The 26,260-nt window shown below is 41.5% G+C and overlaps 2 protein-coding genes across 2 annotated transcripts; one reads left to right on the forward strand and one right to left on the reverse strand.

The window, feature by feature from the left end:
- Positions 1 to 1,177: 1,177 nt before the first annotated feature.
- On the reverse strand, positions 1,178 to 10,917 carry DENR (density regulated re-initiation and release factor). Its single transcript, XM_074972332.1, has 8 exons — positions 10,913 to 10,917; positions 9,204 to 9,318; positions 6,628 to 6,647; positions 5,736 to 5,820; positions 4,793 to 4,876; positions 3,548 to 3,664; positions 2,219 to 2,358; positions 1,178 to 1,437 (listed from the first exon to the last, which is right to left on the reverse strand). Exons 2-8 carry the CDS (start codon positions 9,307 to 9,309, stop codon positions 1,393 to 1,395), a joined length of 597 nt encoding a protein of 198 aa, XP_074828433.1. The 5' UTR covers positions 9,310 to 9,318; positions 10,913 to 10,917; the 3' UTR covers positions 1,178 to 1,392.
- Positions 10,918 to 14,717: 3,800 nt separating this feature from the next.
- On the forward strand, positions 14,718 to 21,600 carry GPN3 (GPN-loop GTPase 3). Its single transcript, XM_074972329.1, has 8 exons — positions 14,718 to 14,891; positions 15,405 to 15,513; positions 16,167 to 16,334; positions 16,674 to 16,798; positions 18,277 to 18,392; positions 19,262 to 19,358; positions 20,258 to 20,386; positions 21,427 to 21,600. The coding sequence occupies exons 1-8, from the start codon at positions 14,844 to 14,846 to the stop codon at positions 21,487 to 21,489; spliced, it is 855 nt and encodes a 284-aa protein (XP_074828430.1). The 5' UTR covers positions 14,718 to 14,843; the 3' UTR covers positions 21,490 to 21,600.
- The last annotated feature ends 4,660 nt before the right edge of the window (positions 21,601 to 26,260 follow it).

Raw genomic sequence — 26,260 nt, forward strand, 5'->3', positions numbered from 1 at the left:
GCGGAAACTACAGACCCCAAACCACCAAAAAGGAAAATCAACCTTCTGCTGGTGGCATCTGACTCAGATGATGAAAATGAACATGCGTTGGTCTGCTCTGCTTTGGATTGTTATCAAGCAGAACCAGTCATCAGCATGGATGCATGTCCTCTAGAATGGTGGTTGAAGCATGAAGGGACGTATGACTCTTTAGCACATCTGGCATGTAAATATCTTGCAACGCCAGTTACAGTGCCATGAGAACACCTGTTCTCACTTTCAGGTGATATTGTGAACAAGAAGCAGGCAGCATTATCTCCTGCAAATGTAAACAAATTGTTTGTCTGAGTGATTGGCTGAACAAGAAGTAGGACTGATTGGACTTGTAGGCTCTAAAGTTTTAAATACTTTTGAATGCAGGTTTTTTTATACATAATTCTACATTTGTAAGTTCAACTTTCATGATAAAGAGACTGCACTACAGTACTTGTATTAGGTGAACTGAAAAATACTATTTCTTTTGTTTTTTACAGAGCAAGTATTTGTAATAAAAAATATAAAGTGAGCACTGTACTGTAGGATTCATAAAGGTTTATGCGCTTGGCAACATTCAGGGCACACCCGGAGTGTTGTGTAGGAGTAGTGCACACACTGCTCCATCCAAGGGCATCAACCTTGGAATCTCGCCAAGATGATATGTATCATGGGAAGCCTCTCAGGACTGGGCTCAAGGCCCGAGAGCAAGGAATGCGGTAGATAGAAATTGGTAAATAAGAATGTTAAACAAAGCCAGTGTATTCCTTTTATCTGTTGGAGAATGTAATGCGCGGGGAGAGAGAGAGAATAAAGGGGAAGGTGGAAAGCTGACAGGCGGAAGCCCGTTAGCAGAGACCAGCCTGCTTGCTTGCTAAAAGCTGTGTTCTGTCTTGTCATGGAACCGCCACACTGTACACTTTGTATTCTGAGTTGTAATTGAAATCAATATTTGAAAATGTAGAGAACATCCAAAAATATTTAAATACATGGTATTCTATTATTGTTTTAACAGTGCAATTAATCGCGATTAATTTTTTTAATCGCTTGACAGCCCTAATTTTTACTGAATCAGGTCTTAAAACTCTTTAAATTCGGTTACAAAAATAAAAACAGCTGTAAAGAGACAATAACCTCGGTAAGTGAGGAACAATAACTTTATTTAATTAAATCCCTACCTTCATGCATGAGCATGATAGAACCCCCAGTTGAACTTTGGCAAAAGTCACAACAAAAACAAACCAAGCAGCCTATATAGAATGGTGATAATGCCATGGGTAAGGACACCCTACAGTTTACTGCAGAGTAAATGCATTTAGAAGCCTCGCTTTGGCTCTGTCAACTATAACCATGTATTTAAATAAAGGCAGTCTTTCAAAATCACTTCTTCACTTCTCCAAGATCTTCAATGCTGTCATCATCCACCTACAACAAACAGATATTACTTTAAGTGGGGGGAAAAAAAAGTGTGCATTCCTCACTATGCCCTGCTGTGCTAGGTTCTTTACAGAAAGTCACTCTCTGATGAGCTTCCCATTTAAGGCTCTCACCCTGTGATGAATTTTACATGAATGGATCTCTGGGTCCATATAGAGCCCCACTGAAATCAACAAGGCCAGTCACAGAATCCATTGCATAATGGGCACCAACAAATGGTCAATATACAAGGGCAGGAGAGAGACACAGATACAAGCCAATAAAAATGTCTGGTTATAATTACATCAGTAGAACTCAAACCACTTCTGAACCATCTGAATCTCAGTCCAACTACTTAAACGTTAACTAATTTCTCATAGGTAGCAACAGACATATGGTTGAGAAGGAACTTGATCTGTCGGGGAAACATTCCACATACAAGGAACAGTGTGGGAGAAGTCATGGAGATGTTTATATCTATCCAGCTATTTGTGTCTTTCATCACTGTAGTATCCAAGCACCTAGCAGCAGATACTTATGTAATTTTTTGGAAGATAAACGGATATTTGGGTGTCAGGTTCTTATGAAGGATTAGGTACTGTTTAGGAGTGGACATATCAAGGTAGACCACTGCCCTCTTAGTTTGGTATCTTACATTTCTACCTGTGGCCAGGGTGGAAATGAAAACTAAAACAATTTTCAGAATCATATCAGAAGAGCATGGGCTACAGCCTTATGACTTAACTAGTAATTTCATGACTATGATGTGATAAAAATAAGTCACATTTACCTCAGGCCACTTCTCCTGGATTACATCAATAATGTCATCTGTAAAGTCCCCCTGAATTATGATTTCATCTTCTCCTGTTACTGAGGCACCGCAAGAGAATTTCTGAGCAAAAAACCTTTGTGCTTCCTTCAGATCAATTTCTGTTTACATAGAAGAAATTTATAGAATTAAGACAGTCAGTATCATAATGTCTTCTCTAGCTTAAACACACACAATTTAAACCTGGATTTAATTAGGAAGATAACAGTAGCAACTAGTTTCATCACAGTTAAGGTTGTGCCAAGGTTTCTAGTTAAAGCAGATCTATAAGTGTGTAACATTTCAGGACCATTTATTCTCTGAATTTGGCATAACTTTTCAGAGGACATTTTAATTTTCTCTAATATTTCTTCTCTGAGTGGTCGCTACAAGTTCCCACTCTTGGGATGAAACAATGCTGCATGGTTGGGGCATCCCAAAAGTGGGACTGTGCAGAACCCATCTCAAATAACTCTGGTTAGAGATGAAAAAAAAAATTGCTTGAAGTTGATTTTTAAGGAGAGAGAGGTCTGGAGAAGCAGAGACAGGAGCACAGAAATAGCAGGACAGTAGAGTGAAATCAAAAGCAGAAAGAGAAAGTGACTCAAAAGAAGTTTAACAAATTTATTTGGGCATAAGCTTTTGTGGGCTACCATAGCAGTCCCGCTGACTTGAAGGTATAAATTGTCCCCAAATCTGAAACAGTTGTGGGTGAGGACAAAGTCAAAGTTCAGTTCACCAACGTGAACTGCAGAACTGGAATTAATTTGCAAACTGGACACCATCAAATTAGGCCTGAATAAAGACTGGGAGTGGATGAGTCATTACAAAACCTAATTTTACCATACTAATTTCCCCCTACTGTTACTCACACCTTCTTGTCAACTGTTTGAAATGGGCCACCCTCATTACCACTACAAAAGTGATTTTTCCTCCCTTGGTATTCTACTGTTAATTGAATTGTCTCATTAGACTGACCCCCCACCTGGTAAGGCAACTCCCATCTTTTCATGTACTATGTATAAATATACCTGCTACTATATTTTCTACTCCATGCATCTGATGAAGTGGGTTCTAGCCCATGAAAGCTTATGCCCAAATAAATGTGTTAGTCTCTAAGGTGCCACAAGGACTCCTCGTTGTTTTTGCTGAAACAGACTAACACGGCTACCACTCTGAAACCTGTCAAAAGAAGTTTGCTGCTGAAATTTTTCCTGCTAATATGAACCAACAAAAATGTTGAGTTAATATAACTCAATGGTCAAAAGCAAATGTGGTTAGAATAATGAAGTGTTCACTTGGCAAACTCACCAAAAGTTGCAAGGCCACACACTCTTGTGACATATTTCTTCTTTGCTCTAGGAATTTTAGCTATTGTAACTTTCTGTGGTACAGTCTTCTTCTTCTGTTTTATCTGACCCCTTCCACCTTTGAGACAGGACAAAATTAAATCAGTATCTAAGTAATCATTTCATATACTGCGCTTGCACATCAGAAAAATAAGAACCTGAAATATGCAAAAAAATTTTCACTTAGTAATTTTGAAAAAGTTGCTGTCACCCTTACCTCCATTTTAAAGCTATACATTCCCATACAACACTTAAATTATAATAAACATTACATATGTTGCCTAATATGTTATATCAATATAGCTACAACATTGCAGCGTTGTTGTAGCTATATTGATAATATAACATATCTCACAGTTGTCTTAATCATGCCATAAAGTTACAATATTACAAGAACCATTAATACACGGTCAGCTAAGGGTGAAACATTAATTTTTATTTCTTATTCCTACTTATGACAGTATTGACTAAAGGACATTAAGTCTGAGAAGGGTTAAAATATTACAGATGCAGGAAACCGGACTTCAGTACTCAGTGTTAAAACAGTTTTGTGTACTATATACACACACACCTAGCCAATCAGAGAGAGTTAATTCCTGTATTAAAATGCAGCATTTACAGCAAACCTTTGATAGTTATAAGCAGGTAACATTTTTACTATCCTAGTACTCACAGTGGATTTAGTCAACCCTGCAGTCTAATACATGACTACAAATTTTCCTGGTTTTTCAGCTTTACTGAAGCCCTTTTATCTCACGCAGACACACGGAGCCTTTAGACCAAGTTTTCTGGGCCAGAGACCGTCAGCCACGTACATCTTTGTACAGCACCCAGCACAAGGGAGCCCCAGTGTTGACTGGGCCCTTTGGATGATAATGATCTGAATGACCAGGAAATACAATTTGCATCTTTTATATGCATTTGGTATCATTACTGCCTTGACTCTTTTGCCAGGCTGCCTGACATTCTCAGCACTGTGCACCATATATCTGCACCAATTTGCAGGAATATTCACGTACAGGATTTGTTCTGTGCACCATTACCTCAACAGCTAATAAATTAGTTTTATAAAATGATCCAAGAGGTTGAGAAGTTGTGCTAGAGGTCACTGTCCCAAAGTAGACAAAGATTCTACAAACTGCATATGTAAGACAGGTTCTAAGTTTATGGGCTAGATTAATACCACAATCAGCTATTTAGACCTTGCCTCTCTTTTGCTTTTTCTTCTCCTCCTCTTCTCCTGCTGTTCCTTGACCTTCTCCAAATCCAGTCTCCTGTTTTGGTGAATTTTCTTATTACATAAAAAAAAAAAAATAAAGGTTTAATAAGTAGGACTCCCACATGTCTGACATATTGCATCTGCAAGGTGATTCTCAGGCTTAGTAAGATGTTACTTTAATGCCTATTCTATCAATGCAGTATCCCATCTGCAGACGTTTGTTTTGTGCATGGCATTATATCACCACATTTGCACAAATAAGACATCAAACATTAAGAAACCTTAGCCTCAGGCTACATTCTTTCCAAAGTAGCCTCTCCATATAATAGTTTTTAAGAGAGAGATTAGTATCAACATTGTCATTAGTGTTCCACTTATTTTCACCAGTAATACTTCTTGTTTAGAATCCCAATAGATAGCATTTATTACTTTTCCACCTATGGGTAGTTTAAAATTGAACTAACTCACCAGTCAAGTTAATAGCAATTCTAGATGTAATCTTAACTGAACAGATGACTGGGTACAATAGGAAATTTCTGTGTAGCCCTGGGAGGAAGCTGTATGTGTCATGTTAAACATTATTTGACAGAATATAGCGTATTCTCACATGTTGTCAAGCTATTATTTCACAGCACCCAAAAGTATACAAGGCCTTCACAGAAGCTGTAAAACATCATACCACCTCCCTTAGGCAGCTTAATCTAAATTTTAGACTTGACATGACCAGAGAAGGGAGATGAATAGTAGGGTGGTAAAGATTATTACAGTACAATTACATGGATCAGAGAATGGACAGAAGTAGAATGTTCAATTTCAGCAGTGTACCATAATATATAATTCTCACAGGATGTCGGGTTTTGTTTACACATGCAACCTTCTGTCTTTAGGTCACAAGCCCTGATCAACTGGAAAAATACAGAAAGATTCTTACCTACAGTAAGTTTTGCAAATTCATTTGGAAAATTCTTCTCTAACCATTGTCTGCATTTAGCCACATCAGGCATGTATTCACAGTACTAGTGGGGAAAGGCCACATATAAATTATCTGAGAAATTACAAAATATACCACTAATACACAGTGAGAATCTGATTAACAGGCAAATTAGCAGCAAGATAAAATGCAAGCTATTTCTTCATTTTCCTTGGGGACATCCACTTCAGTTGATTTCATTTGTTAACTGGCAGTAAAGTTTTAGGTCTGGATTATGGAGTGAAATGGAGCTGGTGCATAGGCAGGATTTGTGGAGAAGTTCTGATGGGGTGCAGGAAAAAAAGCAGAAGCAAGTAACATAGGATCCTGGGGGGAGGGATAGCTCAGTGGTTTGAGCATTGGCCTGCTAAACCCAGGGTTGTGAGTTCAATCCTTGAGGGGGCTATTTAGGGATCTGGGGCAAAAATTGGGGATTGGTCCTGCTTTGAGCAGGGGGTTGGACTAGATGACCTCCTGAGGTCCCTTCCAACCCCGATATTCTATGATCAGACTAATTCATTAGTGACTGTGCTGTGCACCACCTTACAAGAGACATGTTCAATTCTTCAGACCAACAGGGGCTGGGCAAGACAAACTATGAAGACTGTCCGTTTGCTACCCAGGAGGCTGGAGGACAGTCGTCCTGTATAGCTCAATGGTGTCTCCTAGATCAACACTGACTGGTTCCAAGGGAGCTCTGCACATTCTTCTTCAGCCAGATAGTGGCTGCAGCATAGAACTTTAAGGGTTGAATTATAGCAAGCGGAGAAGGGCAGCAAAAATCCCCATAGTTGGTACATGGAGGACCAGGTTGGAGGAGGGGAGAATAAATCCAAATGTGAAATGAACTCACCTCTGTTGGCAATGAACAGACTGGGGAAGGAAAAGAAGGAGATTATTAAGAAATTTAAATTCTTCACCCATTAATATTTCATATCAAAAACAATCTGTCATTTTAATCTTTGGGTGAGTTTTTATGCCATTAAGTTGACATCTATTAACGACATTGCTCTGTTAGCAACTCAGCACCCAGCCCTGAGTTCTGAAAAAGTATCAAAATGTTGTACCTCTCTGCTAAATATATCTACTAAATCATATCCTAAAAACAAGAGAAAGTATATTCTGTCTTATCAACTCTCCAAAATATTCTCACTATTGTTTTTCCCTATCCATTACATTCTAGTGGTTATCTTTCTTTACTACTGGATCATGCTGCCTACCTATAGTCCTAGTACTGGACACGCAGAAACAACAAAATGAAGATGCCACTGTGGATACACAATCTATATTCTATAATTCTGCATCTATTTTACACTAAGGCAATGCATTTGTCTCAGCCTGAATGCCCTAAATTCAAAACTTCAGGAAAGGCAGACCACAATGCATTGTAGAGACCAAACCTGCCCTAGCAAGAGGGATGGACAAAGTGATCCAGTGGGTGTTTGCCCCTCGAGCCCATCATAATACATAGCTTTCAAGAATACACACCATGCATTTTCTTCATATGTACTCTTAATACTAATAAGTAATAACATCGGTGTCTGCATAATACAGAATCAAGAATTGTGAGGTTGGATCTCTTGGAGCTACTGCAGTCGAACAGTTGGTGTCTCAACTACAATTTTTAATAGCCTTTAATATCTGATACTTTACATATAAAATCCTATAGCTATATTATGAGGCTGTAACATAAAAAGATAAAAGCCAGGAAGTTTGCACCTGAGGACAAGAAAACTTCCTTAACTCAAGAGTGCACAGAGTGACCACAACTTTGAATCTTCTCACTTGCTTAGCAATAAGAATGCCACTCTAGCATGAAGCAACCCTAGTATTGCAATCCTGACCCTCCTGAGCTGTGCCAAGCTAGGAAGTGATTCTGTGAGGTACTCCAAGATGAGTGAAAACTAAGAAGTCCAACACATTTTAATTTGTGACCAAAGTCAAGATTTAGACATCATTTAGATTTACTTGAAATGGAAACACCTCAACAGGGCATTTTCCTGTTAAGTCATAAACACATCTGTAGTGCTACAGAACTAAATCATCTTTTAAACCCAGGATCCAGAGGATAAAAGGCCAGTGAAATAACCACCAAGCCCTTGCCGCAAAAATGATGTTTATTTTGTTGAGGTCAACCAGAGTTTCAGTTTTCTCTTACTAGTCATTTGTTCAGACACTATGCATTAGAATCAAGGCTCAGCATGAGAGTAATTTCTATGGCCAGGGAGAAGAGCGAGCAGAGGGTGCGCAGATCTTTCAGGCAAAATAAGGAGACACCACTTCTCCTTGAGGCAGATGATATTTGCCACAGGAGATTACTGGATCATCTATTTAATTTTGCTGCCCCAAAGAGAAGCCAATATCCAAGGAGAAAGGTAGAGACCCAAAATATACCTAGTCAACTAGGTGATTTTTTTAAAATTAATTTTAATTTATCTATATTATATATATAGAGAGAGAGAGGTTTCAGAGTAGCAGCCGTGTTAGTCTGTATCTGCAAAAAGAACAGGAGTACTTGTGGCACCTGAGAGACTAACAAATTTATTTGAACATAAGCTTTCGTGGGCTAAAGCCCACTTCATTGGATGCATAGAATGGAACATATAGTAAGAAGTATACACATACATACACACACACACATTATATATATATATTATATATAAAAAATAGCTCATCTTAATTAGTCTCTTACTCCACCTTTTCATGTTTTCTGTGTGTGTGTAATATATATATATATACACACATACACACACACACACACAGAAAACATGAAAAGGTGGAGTAAGAGACTAATTAATTAAGATGAGCTAATTATATGTATAAACAAACTCAAAATTATTCAGTCCCTTTTTAAATCTGGCCATAATATTTGACTCTGATCTCATATAACAGTGGATAAAGCAGGCAGACCCAACTGTACAGAGAATTTCCTTCCCTTAGTTCTAGTTTTATTACTAGTATTACAGTAATACCTAGATGCCCCAGTCAGGATCAGAGCTGCTTTGCAATAGGCACTTTACTCTGTACAGAAAGGGTCTCAGCCCAGAAGCGTACACAATCCAAGTGTGATGCCCATTAATTTAAGAGAGCAACTCCTTCTTCTTGAATAGGAAGCCATAAACAGACATGCCAATTGAGAAGTCCTGTTTAACCCACCACAAATTAAAAGTACTGTCACAAATGCTCTCGGTAAACACCAGGTGACAGTACTTTGAATACCAACGCTAGGTTAAGAGTAAACTCACAGATATTGTAGCATGAAGCATTACAGAGAGGAGACTGCACAGTGCAAAAAGCAGACCCTTCCCCCAGTTCTGCAAGCTGAGACTTATGACTTGAAAGTGGATCTCTCTATCATCACCTGCACTGAGCTATCATCATTTGTACAGCACCAGAGGCATCATATGTAAGTGCCTCCTCAGCACTTGCCTCCACAGTAGAGGACCCGGAGGGGATAGTCTGCATCTGACCTGGCGTTGCTCCTTAGGTCTCCTTTGTAGTCAGGGACTGTGGACTCAGCTGTATCCGTTGCCATCTCACAAACCTGCAGGCCACAAGAGGAAAAAACATAACTACAAATTCTTGTTTTAAATTGCTGAAATATTGGAGGATGAAGAGTAAGTCATCTTCCCTAATGTGCCCATTTTAGAGGACTACAGAGGCTCAGAGATTAAAGCTCATGTAGCTACAAGGATGGGGGAGGGAGCAATTGGAAAGAGTGGAATGGGACAAGAAACAACAGGAACATATGAGCACTCGGTGTCATGAGGTTGTGGGTGCACAGAGAATGAAATATAAGGAGGGGCATAGATACACAGCATATAAAGGAGGGGTGCGGAAGTGAAACATGCAGACTGGGGTGGAGTGAAGTGAGATGTGGGGTGTTGTGCTGTGACAGTCGAGATGAATAGTGGGTGCGTTGAGGGGACTATAGGTCCATCAAGAGATGGAGTGGTTATAGTCAGCATTAGAGGGATTGGGACAAATGTCAGGGTGCTTGTAGGAAACATGAAGCATCCAGGAATTGAGGGCATATGGGTTAGAGGGGCAGTGGAAAACAACGTGGGGCCTGGGCACGTTGGTGGAAATGTGGAACATGCCAGGGAGGGTGGAGCAGACATAGGGTGACCCGATATCCTGATTTTATAGGGACAGTCCCAATATTCGGGGCTTTGTCTTATATAGGCACCTATTACCCCCTACCCTGTCCCAATTTTTCACACTTGCTATCTGGTCACCCTAAGCAGACAGGATGAGCCATACCTGGGGGATCACACCAAGTTGGGGGGGGGGGGTGAGGAGTGCCAGTAGAGGGAGGATCAGAGAGATCAGGATGCGGAGTACCGAGGGTCAGGTACTGACAGGGCAGAAGCAGGATCAGATCAGATGAATGTGGGGGTGGAGATGGAGTCAAGGGGAAGAGCTGGCAGTGGTGGAGAGTGCTGGGGGGAGGGGGAGTGTTAGACAGAACCAGGGTGGGAAGGGGCTAGGGGGTGAGGAGCTTCTGAAGGGGCAAAGGTGCTGGGGGGTGATCAGAAGCGTCTGAAGGGGAGTGGTGCTGGGGGCTCACAGGAAGTCAGGGTGGGGAGGGATGCCGGAGGGGTGAAAGTCAGGGTGGGGAGGAGGTGCCGGGGGGGGGGGGGTCAGAGGGAGCGAGGGGTGTCTCAGAGGGAGGGGTGTCAGCGAGGGTGTCTGAAGGGCAGGGGTTCCGGGGGGGGGTTTGTCAGAGGGAGTGAGGGGTGTCTGAAGGGGAGGGGTCCCGGGAGGGGTCAGAGAGAGTGAGGGGTATCTGACAGGGATGGACGCCGGGGGGGGGGTCAGAGGGAGTGAGGGGTGCTGGGGGAAGGGAGGAGTCAGAGGGAGTGAGCGGTGTCTGACGGGGTGAGGGGGGCCGGGAGGGGTCAGAGGGAGTGAGGGGGCCCGGGAGGCGGAAGGGTGTCTGACGGAGTGAGGGGTGCCGGGAGGGGTCAGAGGGAGTGAGGGGGGCCGGGAGGCTGAGGGGTGCCGGGAGGGGTCAGACGGAGTGAGGAGGGTCAGACGGGGAAGGGTGCCGGATATCGCGCGGGGTGGGAAGGAGTGCGGTGCAGACTGGGGGAAGGGCCCGGCGGGGAGCCCCCGCGGCTCGCAGGGCTCATTACCCGGTTGGCCCCTCACGCCGCAGTCTCGGGGGGAGGGGGCGGCTCCTCCTCCTGCTGCTGCCTCCGACCCCAACAGCACATGCAGCTTCCCGACCAGCACCGCGAGAACGTCCCGGGGCGCCGCCGCCGCTACCTTATCGCGAGAGCTCGAGGGAGAGGCGCCGCCAAGCTTCGCTCTGTGTGACGTTAAGGAAGGGAGGAGCCTGGTTTTGGAGGGGACGACGTGCGGGTGAGACGCTCGCCATGGGAAGTTACTGAGCTACTAGGGCCTCCGTAGAGTGAACTTGGGTGGGGGCGGTGTAGGAAGCTAAGGTGCATTCTCTAGGTTCGGCACCTGGAGGGGAGACACTTGTTGATACCAGAGGGAGTTAGCTGGGGGCGCTTCTTTCAGTGCTGGGTCTATTGGCACCGCAAGGCGGGAGAAGGGATGTGTGCTGTGCCCCCCACCTTGGGTAAGAGTGGGATCTAGCACCCTACAGGATCAGCATACCTGTGATCTCTGCACCCTCCTGTTCCCTTGTGAGTGTGGATAACTACAGTCTGACCCACTCAGACTTTTAAAAAGTCAAGCAGAGTGTTGCCATAGTAAACAATACACAAAAAGGTTTCAGAATAGCAGCCGTGTTAGTCTGTATTCGCAAAAAGAAAAAAGGAGTACTGGTGGCACCTTAGAGACTAACCAATTTATTTGAGCATAAGCTTTCGTGAGCTACAGCTCACTTCCTCTGATAGATAATCATCTATCCAGGATAAATGAATCATCTATCTATCCTGAATAGATAGATGATTCATTCCTGTAGCTCACAAAAACTTATGCTCAAATAAATTGGTTAGTCTCTAAGGTGCCATAAGTACTCCTTTTCTTTTTCCGAATACACAAAAACTTCTCTCTGGCACGTTTTGTCCACAGGTCTCAATACACTTTACAAAGCAGGTAAAGTATCGTCATCCTCCTTTTACAGAAGGAGGCAGGGGCTGGTGAAGTGACTTTCCCAAAGCCGTTAAAAGTCTCCTCGGCAGTGCTGTCCAGCTAAGGCAAGGCTAGTCCATACCTGTTCTGATACCACACTGCACCCTAGAAGCAGCCAGCAGCAGGTCCCGCTCCCAGGTGGGGGGCCACTGGAATCAGCGCACTGCCCCTGCCCTGAGCACCAGCTCCGCACTCCCAATGGCCAGTTCCTGGCCAATGGGAGCTGGGGGGGCGGTGCCTGCAGGCAAGAGCTGCGGAGAGCCGCTTGCGTGCCTCTGCCTAGGAGCCAGACCTGCTGGCCGCTTCCAGGGCACAGCGTGGTCCATGGTGCCAGGACAGGCAGAAATCTGCCTTAGCACCCGTGCTGTGCCACTGATTGGGAGCCACCGCAAGTAAGCCTGTGCCCCAGCCCCACACCCCAATCCCCTACCCCAGTCCTGAGACCACCCCAAACCTGGAGTCTCCTCCTGCACCCCAAAGCCCACCCCCACAGCCTGCACCCCCAGCCCAGAGCCCTGACCCCTTCCCGCACCCCAACTCCATGCCTCAGCTCAGAGCCCTTCCCACACCCCAAGCCCCTCACCCTCAGCTCCGTTGGGTCGTGGGCATCAACAATTTTCTTCAACTCGTTGCCAGACCACTGTAGTAAGGTATATCTCTGACTCTCTTTTATAGGAGAGATATATAGCATGTGGCGGGGTGGGGCGTGGCTAAGGGGCAGAGGTAAGCTTGCTTGGCGTGCTAGATTGTTCAGTGAGCTCCCTCCGGTAGCAGTGTGCACGTGAGCTAAAAGGGAGGGTGGTAGATGGCAGACCCAGCTCCCAGCAGAATTGCCAATGGGAACAAAGGAGGCTATAAGGATCTTCCTAGTCAAGGTGTCTGTTTTAGGGGGCCTGATCTTGTAAATCTTTACTCACATGAATATTCCTTACCCAGGCAATTCGCTTCATTGTACAAACTACTTAGATGAGTAAAACCTTGTGGGATTGGGTCCCAAGTGCGTATATAGAAGACAGGTATGGAGAGCTGCCCGAAGGATGTATCAGAAATTCATCAAAGCAAGGCAAAACACTGAGCCAAATCCAGCTCGCCTAACTCATGTGAGCAGTCCTGCTGAAGCCAATGAGTCTCAGCCCATGGGATTTGGCTCATTCTTTACATTCAAATACCCCCAGTATAACACAGTTACTGGAACCACTTAGTGATGTATTGATAAGAGGAACCTGGCGAAATCCCCTGCTCTCTATCCCCCGCGGCCCTGGGCTCTAGATGTTCAGTGACTTTCAGTCAGGGGGATGTACAGTCTCGCATAGGTTTCAGAGTAACAGCCGTGTTAGTCTGTATTCACAAAAAGAAAAGGAGTACTTGTGGCACCTGTCAAGGTTCCTCCCCCACTCTGAACTCTAGGGTACAGATGTGGGGACCTGCATGAAAAACCTCCTAAGCTTATCTTTACCAGCTTAGGTCAAAACTTCCCCAAGGTACAAAATATTCCACCCTTTGTCCTTGGATTGGCCGCTACCACCACCAAACAAATACTGGTTACTGGGGAAGAGCTGTTTGGACACGTCTTTCCCCCCAAAATACTTCCCAAAACCTTGCACCCCACTTTCTGGACAAGGTTTGGTAAAAAGCCTCACCAATTTGCCTAGGTGACTACAGACCCAGACCCTTGGATCCTAAGAACAATGAACAATCCTCCCAACACTTGTACCCCCCCTTTCCTGGGAAATGTTGGATAAAAAGCCTCACCAATTTGCATAGGTGACCACAGACCCAAACCCTTGGATCTGAGAACAATGAAAAAGCATTCAGTTTTCTTACAAGAAGACTTTTAATAAAAATAGAAGTAATTAGAAATAAGAAATCCCCCCTGTAAAATCAGGATGGTAGATACCTTACAGGGTAATTAGATTCAAAACATAGAGAACCCCTCTAGGCAAAACCTTAAGTTACAAAAAAGATACAGACAGAAATAGTTATTCTATTCAGCACAATTCTTTTCTCAGCCATTTAAAGAAATCATAATCTAACATGTACCTAGCTAGATCACTTACTAAAAGTTCTAAGACTCCATTCCTGGTCTATCCCCGGCAAAGACAGAATATAGACAGACACACAGACCCTTTGTTTCTCTCCCTCCTCCCAGCTTTTGAAAGTATCTTGTCTCCTCATTGGTCATTTTGGTCAGGTGCCAGCGAGGTTACCTTTAGCTTCTTAACCCTTTACAGGTGAGAGGAGATTTCCTCTGGCCAGGAGGGATTTTAAAGGGGTTTACCCTTCCCTTTATATTTATGACAGCACCTTAGAGACTAACCAATTTATTTGAGCATAAGCTTTCGTGAGCTACAGCTCACTTCATCCGATGCATACTGTGGAAAATACAGAAGATGTTTTTATATACACAAACCGTGAAAAAATGGGTGTTTATCACTACAAAAGGTTTTCTCTCCCCCCACCCCACTCTCCTGCTGCTAATAGCTTATCTAAAGTGATCACTCTCCTTACAATGTGTATGATAATCAAGGTGGGCCATTTCCAGCACAAATCCAGCATGCAGTGCTGTGCAGTCAGTTTACACTGACATTTGCTGAACAAACCTGTGACTCACTGGGCTGAGCACAAGCCGGGGACCCAGGAGCTCGGAGGCTAAGGCTGGCTCTGCCAACAGCCATAAAGGCCTTGGCTGTTTCACCTTCCAGGCAAGTCACCAAACTATCCCCCTCTGCCAGCAAAGATATCAGTTCAGCGGGCCTCGGGCTCCTCCGCAGGGGCGAACTGGGCTGAGCAGCGCGATTCAGCCTCTGCAGGAAGCTTGAGCCCAGCGAGCCTCCGTATACTAGGAACTGCGTGTGTGTGCAGTGTCTGTCCGCCACGCTACGGGATCGCGGAATAGCCAATTCCTGCCGCTCGGTCGCTGTCTCTGCGTTGCGCTGGGCTCGGGGAACGGAGCAGGCAGCCATGCCTCGCTTCGCTCAGCTGGTCATGGGTCCGGCGGGCAGTGGGAAGGTGAGACCGGCCCCTGCCTGCCTTGTACCGGGGGGGTATTTGGGGGTGTAACTGGGGAGTGTGGGGGTAAGGGGTAGTTGGGGGTAATTGGGGGCATGGGTGTAACGGGGTTTGGGGTAACTGAAGTGGAAGTTGCCATGTGCCATTGTCGGAGATTGTTGCAATTTAAAATGATGTAAAGCGGTGGTGGCTCTTCAGATAAAATAATCCTTTGAAGTAACCTACAAATAACCCTTTGCATTGCACTTGCATCGCTCCTTCTGAGGATTGGAAGGTGCTATACAGTGGAGGTATTATCCCCATTTCATAGCCAGGAAAACTGAGGCATAGAGGGGCAGTAACTTTCCAACATATGCAGCAAGACAGGCAGAGTTGGGAGTGGAACCTGGGAGGAGTTCTGATTCCCAGACCCTTGCTTTGACTGCTATACAGTTGCCTCGCCTTTCAGGTGTAAAATTGCAACACCTTTTAGGTACTTTCAGCTGTGTAATAAGGTTTCTATTTAAATTGCAGAGCACTTACTGTTCCACCATGGTCCAGCATTGTGCAGCCATAAACCGCTCTGTGCAAGTTGTTAACCTAGACCCTGCAGCAGAATTCTTCAATTATCCTCTGATGGCCGGTGAGTTGTGCTTGGGATCACTTTCTTAATTTCCCATACTCTCAGAACTGCCAAAAACAGGTAAAAAATATAACACTTCTTACTCAGGATGAATCAGGCTTGAAGATTGAGTTTTCCTACCTTTTAATAAGATACTTTCAGATTTAGTTGTCTAAATTTAACCTGTCTTGATATCAAAGCTGTTCTGGTTTTATTGACAGTGTTCTCCAGGTTCTAAATCTGTTTGTTTGTTTTTTAAATCTAAGTCAAGAAGCAATATATACGTATTTTAGGCATTTGGAGACTGTATTAGTAGGACCTACAAAAATACTTTTCCTGAATCTACAGCAGTATTTAACAAATTTCTTAGAAATAGTCAGCTTTACTGTTTCCCCTGTATATTCAGTGAGTTTCTCTTGTTTGTTTGAGGGGTTTCTCACATGGCAAAGGGAAAAGAAAAACCCTTTTCAACAAAAAAGTAGGAATTTGTGACTGTAAAATCACAAAAATTGTGAAAAAGCTTGTGGGGATGGGGGAGCTGGTATAGCACCTGAAACAAATTTAGTTGGTCATGTTTGTTTTGAGAATTACATTTGTTGTAGGAATTTACCTCTGGAACGTATGTACCCAGTGTTGAAAAAACAAACACACACAACATGCATCTTTTATTGTAGACATTCGAGAATTAATTGAAGTGGATGATGTTATGGAAGATGACTCCTTAAGGTTTGGCCCCAATGGTGGTTTAGTATTTTGCATGGAATACTTTGCCAATAACTTTGACTGGCTTGAGGATTGTCTTGGCCATGTGGAGGATGACTACATACTCTTTGATTGCCCAGGTAAGCAAAATTCTGTACTCTGGTGCCCTCATTTTTTCTTATCTGATGTGTAATTTTAGATGATTTTTGCTTGTAATAGTAATTTGCAGATAAAGTCTTTTTTGTACTGTTGTGTTGTTCAGTGCCAAAAAGTCACTTATTATTTTTATATAAATCTATCCAAGATCAAGTAGAATTATCTAAAAAGAAAGATCACACATTCTGTGCTAGATTTCACTAATGTTAATAGCAATATCCCGTGTCTATCTGTTATAATGATATTTGATTATGAACTAACGTACTGGCACTGTCTCTGCATTAGCGTTACATTCCTACAGACTAATCATGGATGTGTCCTAGGTCAGATTGAACTCTATACTCATTTGCCAGTGATGAAACAGCTGGTGGAACAGCTGCAGCAGTGGGAATTCCGTGTCTGTGGAGTTTTTCTTGTTGATTCTCAGTTTATGGTGGAATCTTTTAAGGTATCAGTTTTAAATCGATTGTAACAATGAAGTTTATAATTTATAGAAGAACAATTAATCTGGGGAAGTGAATAACTATATTCAAAAGCAATCATAATGTTTTTTCACCTATCTGTAACTCTCCATTGTTACATTTCTGTAAACCTGAATATTGTTTATGGCGTAATGGTTCAGGGGCGGGGGGTTTGGGAAGTGGGAGTCAGGCATTCTGGGTTTTTTTTCCCAGATCTCATATTGCTTGCAGTGTGACACTGTCACTTGCTTAACCTGTAAAATGAGGAAAATTGGCACTTGGAAAAATGAGGCTCTGGAAGTAAGGTTCAGGGACACGCTGAGATAGGAATCGAACCCCTGCCCCTCCAGGAGTGGGTTGACTTCTGACCTGGCAATGTTCTTGGACAAACAAATGTCTCCTAAGTTTCATATCTATCTGTAGCTAGTTTTGCCTCTCTGGTAAAAATATCCAGTTCCTGTAAATGAGGGTGTAGGGGTGAGCTGTGTGGAGATGCATAGGGTTGGGTGGAAAAGACTGACGGGGTAAGTTAAAAAGATATCGTGCAGAATGGAGGGGAAGTGAGATTGGGGACTGGAGACACTGGCTATCTCTACGCTACAAGCTAAGGATGTGATTCCCCTGCTCATGTACATGTACTCGCGCCAGCTCTCACCAAGTTAACGCCGATATAAATAGCAGTGTAAACTCAGTAGCACAGGTAGCAGCAGCGGAGACATGGCTGAGCCATGCCGAGTGCATACTCACCAACTTTAGGTGGGTTTAGACTTGGCACTGTTCAGCTGTGCCTCTGTTCATAGTCATGCTAGCTTGATGAGAACTAGGGTGAGCGTGTGTATGTGAGCAAGGGAATCACATCCCTAGCTTATAGTGTAGATGTAGCCAAAGTATAGGGAAGGAGGCTAAGAATACAAAGCAGGAAAAGAGGGCTAATGGGTGTAGGAAAAGAGAAGAAAAAGAGGAAACACACAGAATTAACTATCCTAGGGAAGGAAAAGAGAGAGCATAGTATAGTCACTTTATATGTGGGGCTTAGAGGAGTAAGGGTCGTTTTATCCTGGCTAGAAGGTGTCTGCTATATTTTTTTCAAGTCCTTAGGATACCACTTACATTCTGCACTTGTAAGATCTTCAGACAGAAGGTATTAAAGTGCTTTACAAAGGAGCTTGCCCTTTTAAAAATAAATAACATTTAGAGCATACACCTGTGCTCATCATTTATTTAACTATTTCAAAGATTCTAGACCTGGGGAAGGTGGGGTTGTTACGGTTTTGTTGCGACACCAAAGCTCTATGAGGGCAGCATCACTAACTGCTTCCTTATATCATGAAGTTTAGTGCACTGTTGCAATGCAGTAGCAGTATATTTACTGCAGTGTTTACTGGGTACCTTTTAAAAACTCTTAAGGTATTGCTGTATATTTGTGTGTCTGTATTTAATTTAGCCACTTTTCTTATTTTGTCAGTTTATTTCTGGTGTCTTGGCAGCCCTCAGTGCAATGATATCGTTAGAGATTCCACAGATCAACATCATGACCAAAATGGATTTGTTGAGCAAGAAAGCTAAAACGGAAATTGAAAAGTAAGTTTTTTGAAAAGTATGTATTCTGTGTTTTGACACCATGAGGCAAGATTCAGGACAAATTCAATCTTATGTCCTCCCAAAGTGAAAATGGAATCTCTGGGGACAGCTTGTGGGGAGCAGAAGCCAGACGGAGTTGTTAAATTGTTGAGACATTTACCGTGTAGCCTCTAATAATTTGCAGCTAACTTTGTTGGATGATCTTCTGCATCTATATGTGTATACGCATGGATAGAAAATTGTCTTGGAGAACTGTAAGATCCTTCTGAATCCATTTACAGAGGATTTTGCCTATGTAGTTCAAATCCTAAATTAGAGGTCCTCCTGCTTCATCATATTGTAACTGTTTATAGCAATGAAAATATAGTCCCTTTTCTTTATATGCAAATACCAAGAGCTACATTTCTCCTATAGTCTCTCCAAAAATGTTTTAAATATTCATAGAGCTTTCGTGTGGGTAAAAAACCCACTTCTTTAGCCTAAATAAATCTGTTGCATCTGAAGAAGTGGGTTTTTTACTCACAAAAGCTTATGCCCAAATAAATCTGCTAGTCTTTAAGGTGCCACCAGGCTCCTCGTTGTTTTTATGGATACAGACTAACACGGCTACCCCCTAATACTTAAATATTCATCTAACCTATAAGTAGAAAATTAAAAGTTTAGTGAGCTTGATACTAGAAATCATAATCTTGTAAACTATGATGTTTATACATGTAAGAAAACTCTATTTTTAAAATAGCATCTGCAAATATGTTCCCACCTAAAATTAATTAATTAAAAGTACAAAACCACAAGCAATGGTGGCAATGATTTGAAGGTACCATGCATTATTCAAAGTCTTGACAGATGTTTTTCTAACGTTTTTTCAGGTATTTAGATCCCGATATGTATTCTGTGATCGAAGATTCTGCAAATATACTAAAAAGTACAATGTTTAAGAAACTGACTAAAGCTATATGTGGATTGGTAAGTGATATGTTGGTGTTCTATCCTAACTGGTGCAATATACTTTTTGAAATTCAATCCTTTATGATTTACAAATATTACAGTATCAGGGTTAATTTTTCTGAACATGCTTATTTTTATAGTTTCTAAAATATTTAGATCTTTCTCAAAAATGATGTTGTGATACAACTGATTTACTAGTATTGCTGGGAACTAGAGCAGTGGTTCCCAAACTTTTTTCCATCAAGGACCTCTTTAGCATCCAACCCTAAATGTCCTCAACCCCTTCCGTTTTCAGTGCTCCTGGAACACACCTGTCAGCGTGACCTCTCTCACACACTGCATGGGAGGTTACACTGTGCAGAGGATGCTATTTTGAGAACAAAATGGCATCCTCCATGCTGCAAGAGTGCCAGAATGCTATTTCGGTGCATTCCAGCCTTAGCTTTAGGGACTGACCCCCGAATAATGCATGATGAACCCCGAAAGGTCCAGGGACCCCACATTGGAGACCACTGACCTAGGGAATTCTCAGATTTATGAGTGAAAATGCTGACAAATTGGATTTTTTTAAGCCTAGTCTCTCACCATCACTGGATGCTAGACTGAAACTCAGACTCTCTCATAAGTTAAGCATATAGTCAAGATAACATCTAAGTGATCCTGATGTGTAAGCAGTGTAGTGGATTGAACTGAGGACAGGCAGCCAGGAGCGCCAGAATTCTAATCTTGACTCTGTCACTGGTTTGCTATGTGGCCTTTTATCTTGCTTTCCCCATCGGTAAAGCAACTGATCTGTTAGCATCCCTGTCTTGTTAGAGTTTGTGTGGATTAATGCTTGTTGTTTTGAAGTATTGAGTGTTCTTTATTATTTATTTAACACATCCTCTAAGAGTCATCCTTTTGAAACCTTCCTGCAGATTGATGACTACAGCATGGTTCGATTTTTACCTTATGATCACTCTGACGAGGAAAGCATAAATATTGTGCTACAGCACATAGACTTCGCCATTCAGTACGGGGAAGATCTGGAATTTAAAGAACCAAAGGTAAAGCCCTTTTGTCTTTTAAAATGTAAAGTTTAAAAAAAACTCAACCCAACCAATTACATGTAATTCTTTGAGTTTAAGAGGGTTGGTGTTACTTTGAAGCATGGGCACTGACACTGCCGAGAAGGATTTGTGCAGCAGAAGAGGAGCTGGCCAGCATTTTCAGCACTGAGCAGGGCAGAGTTTAGTTGATGAATTAACTGTGACATTTAACCCCTGCAATGAAAATGGATGGGTATGGAAAAGCTCTCTTGGCATGGTTCTGCAAGTTTGAAAAATGCATTCTGTGGGCTGCATTATTCATCAAACTAGGTTTCAAATTAATGGAATCCTAGGTTTTTAAAGCCGGAAGTGACCCTTGGGATCTTCTAGTTTGACTTCTTGCATGACACTGGCCAAAGGATCCCACCCAACAATTTCTGCATCAAGCCCATACCTTTTGTTTGAGCTATAGAATAATATCTAAAATATAGATTCTAATGACACAGATGCATTAAACTCAGATCAAAGCCATACTTAGTTTTATTACTATTCAGATATTCATGAATCCTGAAGAAATAAATATCTGCCCTTCTTATTCCATTTTGAAATCAGTTGTTCAGTACTCTTTAAATATACAGGGTTTCAGAGTAGCAGCCGTGTTAGTCTGTATCCGCAAAAAGAAAAGGAGTACTTATGGCACCTTAGAGACTAACAAATTTATTTGAGCATAAGCTTTCGTGAGCTACAGCTCACTTCATCAGACGCATGCAGTGGAAAATACAGTGGGGAGATTTTATATACACAGAGAACATGAAACAATGGGTGTTACCATACACACTGTAACAAAATATACAGTATGCCTGGATTCAGATTTGTTACACTCTAATCCTTGGATCTATAGTATCTAAGAGGACTGCAGAAACCAGATTGCTTCTTGGTATTCCTTATTACCTGTTTTAAGGAATGTTGTGATGCCTGTTGCAATAAAAATGCCATAGAATAGATGTAATCATAGAAAAAAAATTGAACCAATATTTACTTCGTTTATTTTGTGGCAGGAAAATGAAGAAGATAAACCTGCTACCTTAGATGAATATTTTCAAGACCAAGTGGATGAGTAAAGGGTGTATATGCCAAAAGAAGAGAGAAAATAGCCTGGTTGTAAAATATGCCTAATTAAGGAATCCTTCTCTGAATATTTGTGTGTTTTTTGTTTTTTTTTTTTTTTTTAAATATCAAAACTAAAACTTGAATAAATGGGTAGAGGAAGCCAGTCATGCATTTCCACATTATTACTTCAAGAAATATTGTCATTATTGTATATAAAATACTTAGCCACAGTCACAATAAATTAAATTCCATGCAGATAATTACAGTTCTTCTTTAAATGCTAGATTGCTTGAAAAATCTGGTGGTTGTAGAGGGGCACTGTCAAAATAAAAATCATATATATTTTTTTCTTCCCCCATTACTAGTAGCTTATTAGTAGGGAGAAAGTTTAAAAAAAAATCTAGTTTATTTACCATTTATGCTGTTGGTTCATATTTTGCATTTCATTCATCTTAGACAACTAAAGGTGGAGTAGTCATTTTCACTTTCTGGTTAGTTGTGTATTAATTTAGTGTTGTTGGGTTTTGGTTCCCAGCACTGCAGAAAAATGTTTAAATGCCCCCAATAACATGTTTTTGTAAACCTCATGAAAATGTTGTGATTGATATATCAGTCACCAAATTCATACCTGTTATAAATTGATGTAGCTCTGTTGAAGTCAATGCAATTGTACCTGGTTATGCCACGTATGAATTTGGTCCATTAGGTTTTTGTTAATCTGCTCACCAATTATTTAATTTCATTTTAAACAACCTACATCATAGACCTATGCAACCTGGCAGTGTCGATCTATCCTCCAAGAGATGTTTTGAAATCCTTAGCCAATGGCAAGTTCTCTGAAAGAGAAATCTGACTTTTAAGCATTGAGTTAATACTTCAGATTTACACAACTGTTCAGAAAGGTGTGAAAAGCTGTTCTTTGAAGGAAACTCTGGCTACTGCTGTAGTACTCTGTACAATATTTAAATATGAAAAAATACGTTTTCAGATGTTTATATTTCATTCCTTGACTATCACAATGTTTAATAAATTGTATGTATAGGAAAACCAACAATTCCCTTGTTTATCCTTCTAACTTCCTTGGGATTTCTAGTTGGAAGATTTGTTGATTTTAGGAGTTCTTGCCTCATTTTAGCATAACTTTCAGACTAGAACACTTGCATGGTATATTTTAAAGGGGCACTCTTAGGTTGTTTAGGTCTGACACTGTTTGACGAAGCGTGTAAAAAATGTGACGGTCACATGACTAATGTGACGGTCACATGACTGCTCCACGGTCGTATATGCACACCAGACAGAATGGTAGTGATATTCATGTGACAAAGTTCATCCTTACCTCATCTGTATTCTGCCCCCTAATCTGTCTCCCCAGGGACTATTTCTAGCGTTCCAAATTGCTGAGCAGCTTCAAAGAGCTGTCACTTTAAAACCAACAAAACAAACGCAGTGAGATATAACTTTTTCCTCCAAAATTAATTACACTGGTTTGGGTTGCAGCACGTGCATCCCGTCCCTTCGCAGCAGAAAAGTCATAGCTTGGAGATATTCGATTTTGAACCTATCACAGGTAGTAAGCTTTACACTACTGGAGGTAACAAACTCTTTGCAATGGGACACAACATCACTTCTACCTGTTTGTGATTCATCGTGAAATATTTGACCTGAAAGTACAATGACATGATTTTAAGGTCATTTTTTTTCTCTCCCTGCAAACCCTGAAGAGTTCACAACATGTGCCATATACAGAATGACCAGTCATACGGTGTGGTATAAAGGTTTGACACTTGTTTGGAATGACTTATAAAACTCATTTGTGACACTATCACTCGTGAATAATGCAGCCACCCTAAACTCATGTTGATAAACATTTCATATCACTCCGTTGTGTGGTTTACATAAATATAGGCATTTCATCAGTAAGCACAGTGGTGGTAAAATGCCTGTGCTCACATATTTGACTCATTGGATTATAAATAAAGAAATAAATAAAAGCAGACAAGCTAAATTCAGATGAATTAATGAGAATTGGATGTGTGACAACTGTAAAAGGACAATTGAAAAAGGAAGAGTGAGTGGAATCCTAACCCTATTGAAAAAAGAAAAGGAGTACTTGTGGCACCTTAGAGACTAACCAATTTATTTGAGCATGAGCTTTCGTGAGCTACAGCTCACTTCATCGGATGCATACTGTGGAAACTGCAGAAGACATTATATACACAGAGACCATGAAACAATACCTCCTCCCACCCCACTCTCCTGCTGGTAATAGCTTATCTAAAGTGATCATCAAGTTGGGCCATTTCCAGCACAAATCCAGGTTTTCTCACCCTCCGTCCCCCCCCACACACACACAAACTCACTCTCCTGCTGGTAATAGCCCATCCAAAGTGACCACTCTCTTTACAATGTGTATGATAATCAAGGTGGGCCATTTCCAGCACAAATCCAGGTTTTCTCACCCCCCCACCCCCCTCCAAAAACCACACACACAAACTCACTCTCCTGCTGGTAATAGCTTATCCAAAGTGACCACTCTCCTTACAATGTGTATGAAAATCAAGGTGGGCCATTTCCAGCACAAATCCAAATTTTCTCACCCCCCCCCCCCCAAAAAAAAACAAAAAAACACACACACACACACAAACTCACTCTCCTGCTGGTAATCGCTCATCCAAAGTGACCACTCTCCCTACAATGTGCATGATAATCAAGGTGGGCCATTTCCAGCACAAATCCAGGTTTTCTCACCCCCCCCCCCACACACACACAAACTCACTCTCCTGCTGGCAATAGCTCATCCAAACTGACCACTCTCCTTACAATGTGTATGATACTCAAGGTGGACCATTTCATATGGTCTCTGTGTATATAATGTCTTCTGCAGTTTCCACAGTATGCATCCGATGAAGTGAGCTGTAGCTCACGAAAGCTCATGCTCAAATAAATTGGTTAGTCTCTAAGGTGCCACAAGTACTCCTTTTCTTTTTGCGAATACAGACTAACACGGCTGTTACTCTGAACCCTATTGAAGTCACTGGGAGTTGTGCTATTGACTTCAACAGAGACAGGGTTTCACCCATATTCTTCATGCTTCCAAGAGGACATTTTAAAAATTCAGTTGAGGAGGAGAAGTAGAGTAATTGCTGGTTTTCTTTTAAAATACATGTGCTTTCCCTTGTACTGCTATTATATAGTCAACCGGTGACATGTTACCAGAGCACGCTCATTTATATATTGCTCCTTTTATTATCTTATTTCAATGCACTAAGGACTAAATCAGACTTTAGAGGCAAAACTCTCATGGACTTTGGTGGGAGAACTGCTTGAATAAGAGTTGCAGGATTTGGCTCTGTGTGATGATACATGCTTTCAGGCAACCTACTCCAGCTAAGATTCCATGAACAGGAAAAAAATAAAATCCTCTCATGTGCTGCGTAAAGTAACTTTTCTGCTGATAAAAACTTAAACACAGTGATGCCCACTTAAGAAAGAAAAGCATTTCTAAATTAGATTAAAATTGCCAAGAGCTTTACAGGGTTGTCCATATTATCTACCAACAATAATTTCAGAGGGCATGCTGTCCAGGCAAGAATTTGGTAGCAAATAAGGCAACTGTATTGTGTCTGTTTCTCTCCATAGATAATTCATATTTCAGTGGTATTTGTATTAAACTTATATAATAAAACCTTTGGTGCTTTTGTACAGACATAAAATCCTGTATGCATATTAACCCTTGAGTAACTTCATGCATATGGAAGCAGTCCCACTGATGTCTCATGAGTAAATTACTCATGTATCTTTGGAACATTGCACATCATACATTTTTAATCACAAATACTTAAAAATGAATGGATATCTTTATGGAAATAATTGTTTAATGCTTTAATTTAGGATTGTATTTGGATCATATCTTGTGACTATGTCTCAATATCTGCTTCTGGAGTTCTAAATGGTTCAAATGATGAGCTTTCTGTCACTTTCCTTAAGAGATAATTAGATCATCTAATACAACACCATATTTATATTCATCTGTGTTTCTGCTTAGGTTTTTCTGCTGATCACATGTAAACACCTGACAAAGTCCCCATAAACTCCCTTTTCTTTAATCTTAAGAAACTAGATTGCTTGCAGAGATTTTTGATGAGGCATGAAGTAGATTTATTTTCTGAATAAATGCCAGACTCATCTGTATCATGTTAAAAGCTGGACCAAGAAAAATATTTTGGCTGAAGATTGTATTTTTAATTTGCCTTTTCAAAGGATTGCAATAGAATTTAAAATCCCTATTCTTGAACCTAGTGAGCATGTCATTGATGTGCTCAGTTTGATACAAAGTGTTAAATCACCATCTTCTCCACGGATTCCTTGGTGAAAAATACAGCACTTTACTATAAAGGAAAACAGTATAGAAACATGTTGATGCCCAGAATTTCTAAACCACTGAGATGAACGTCTCCTTGGAAGTTTGAATGAGTGAAGTACAAATACTTTCTAATAGAGCTTTGCATTCATTAAATGCCTAACATTGGAGAATGTATGTATTTAGGCACTGATAATGGTGCCTATCACCATAATATCAGAGCATCACTCATTTATTTAAATAGAAAACAATGTCTCCCTTCCCAATCCGTAGAAGTATCGTGATTAGTTTATATGTGGTTGTGTGTGAGAATACCTCATTAAGGAAAAGCTAAATCAAAGAAATGGGTTCCACACTTAAGGCTGAGCAGCTGTGAGGCCTGTGGATATTTTAACTACGTAAGCCTGAGTGTATAGTACCAG

The sequence above is a fragment of the Natator depressus genome, chromosome 15 (genome assembly GCF_965152275.1).
Source record: "Natator depressus isolate rNatDep1 chromosome 15, rNatDep2.hap1, whole genome shotgun sequence".
Taxonomy (NCBI): Eukaryota; Metazoa; Chordata; order Testudines; family Cheloniidae; genus Natator; species Natator depressus.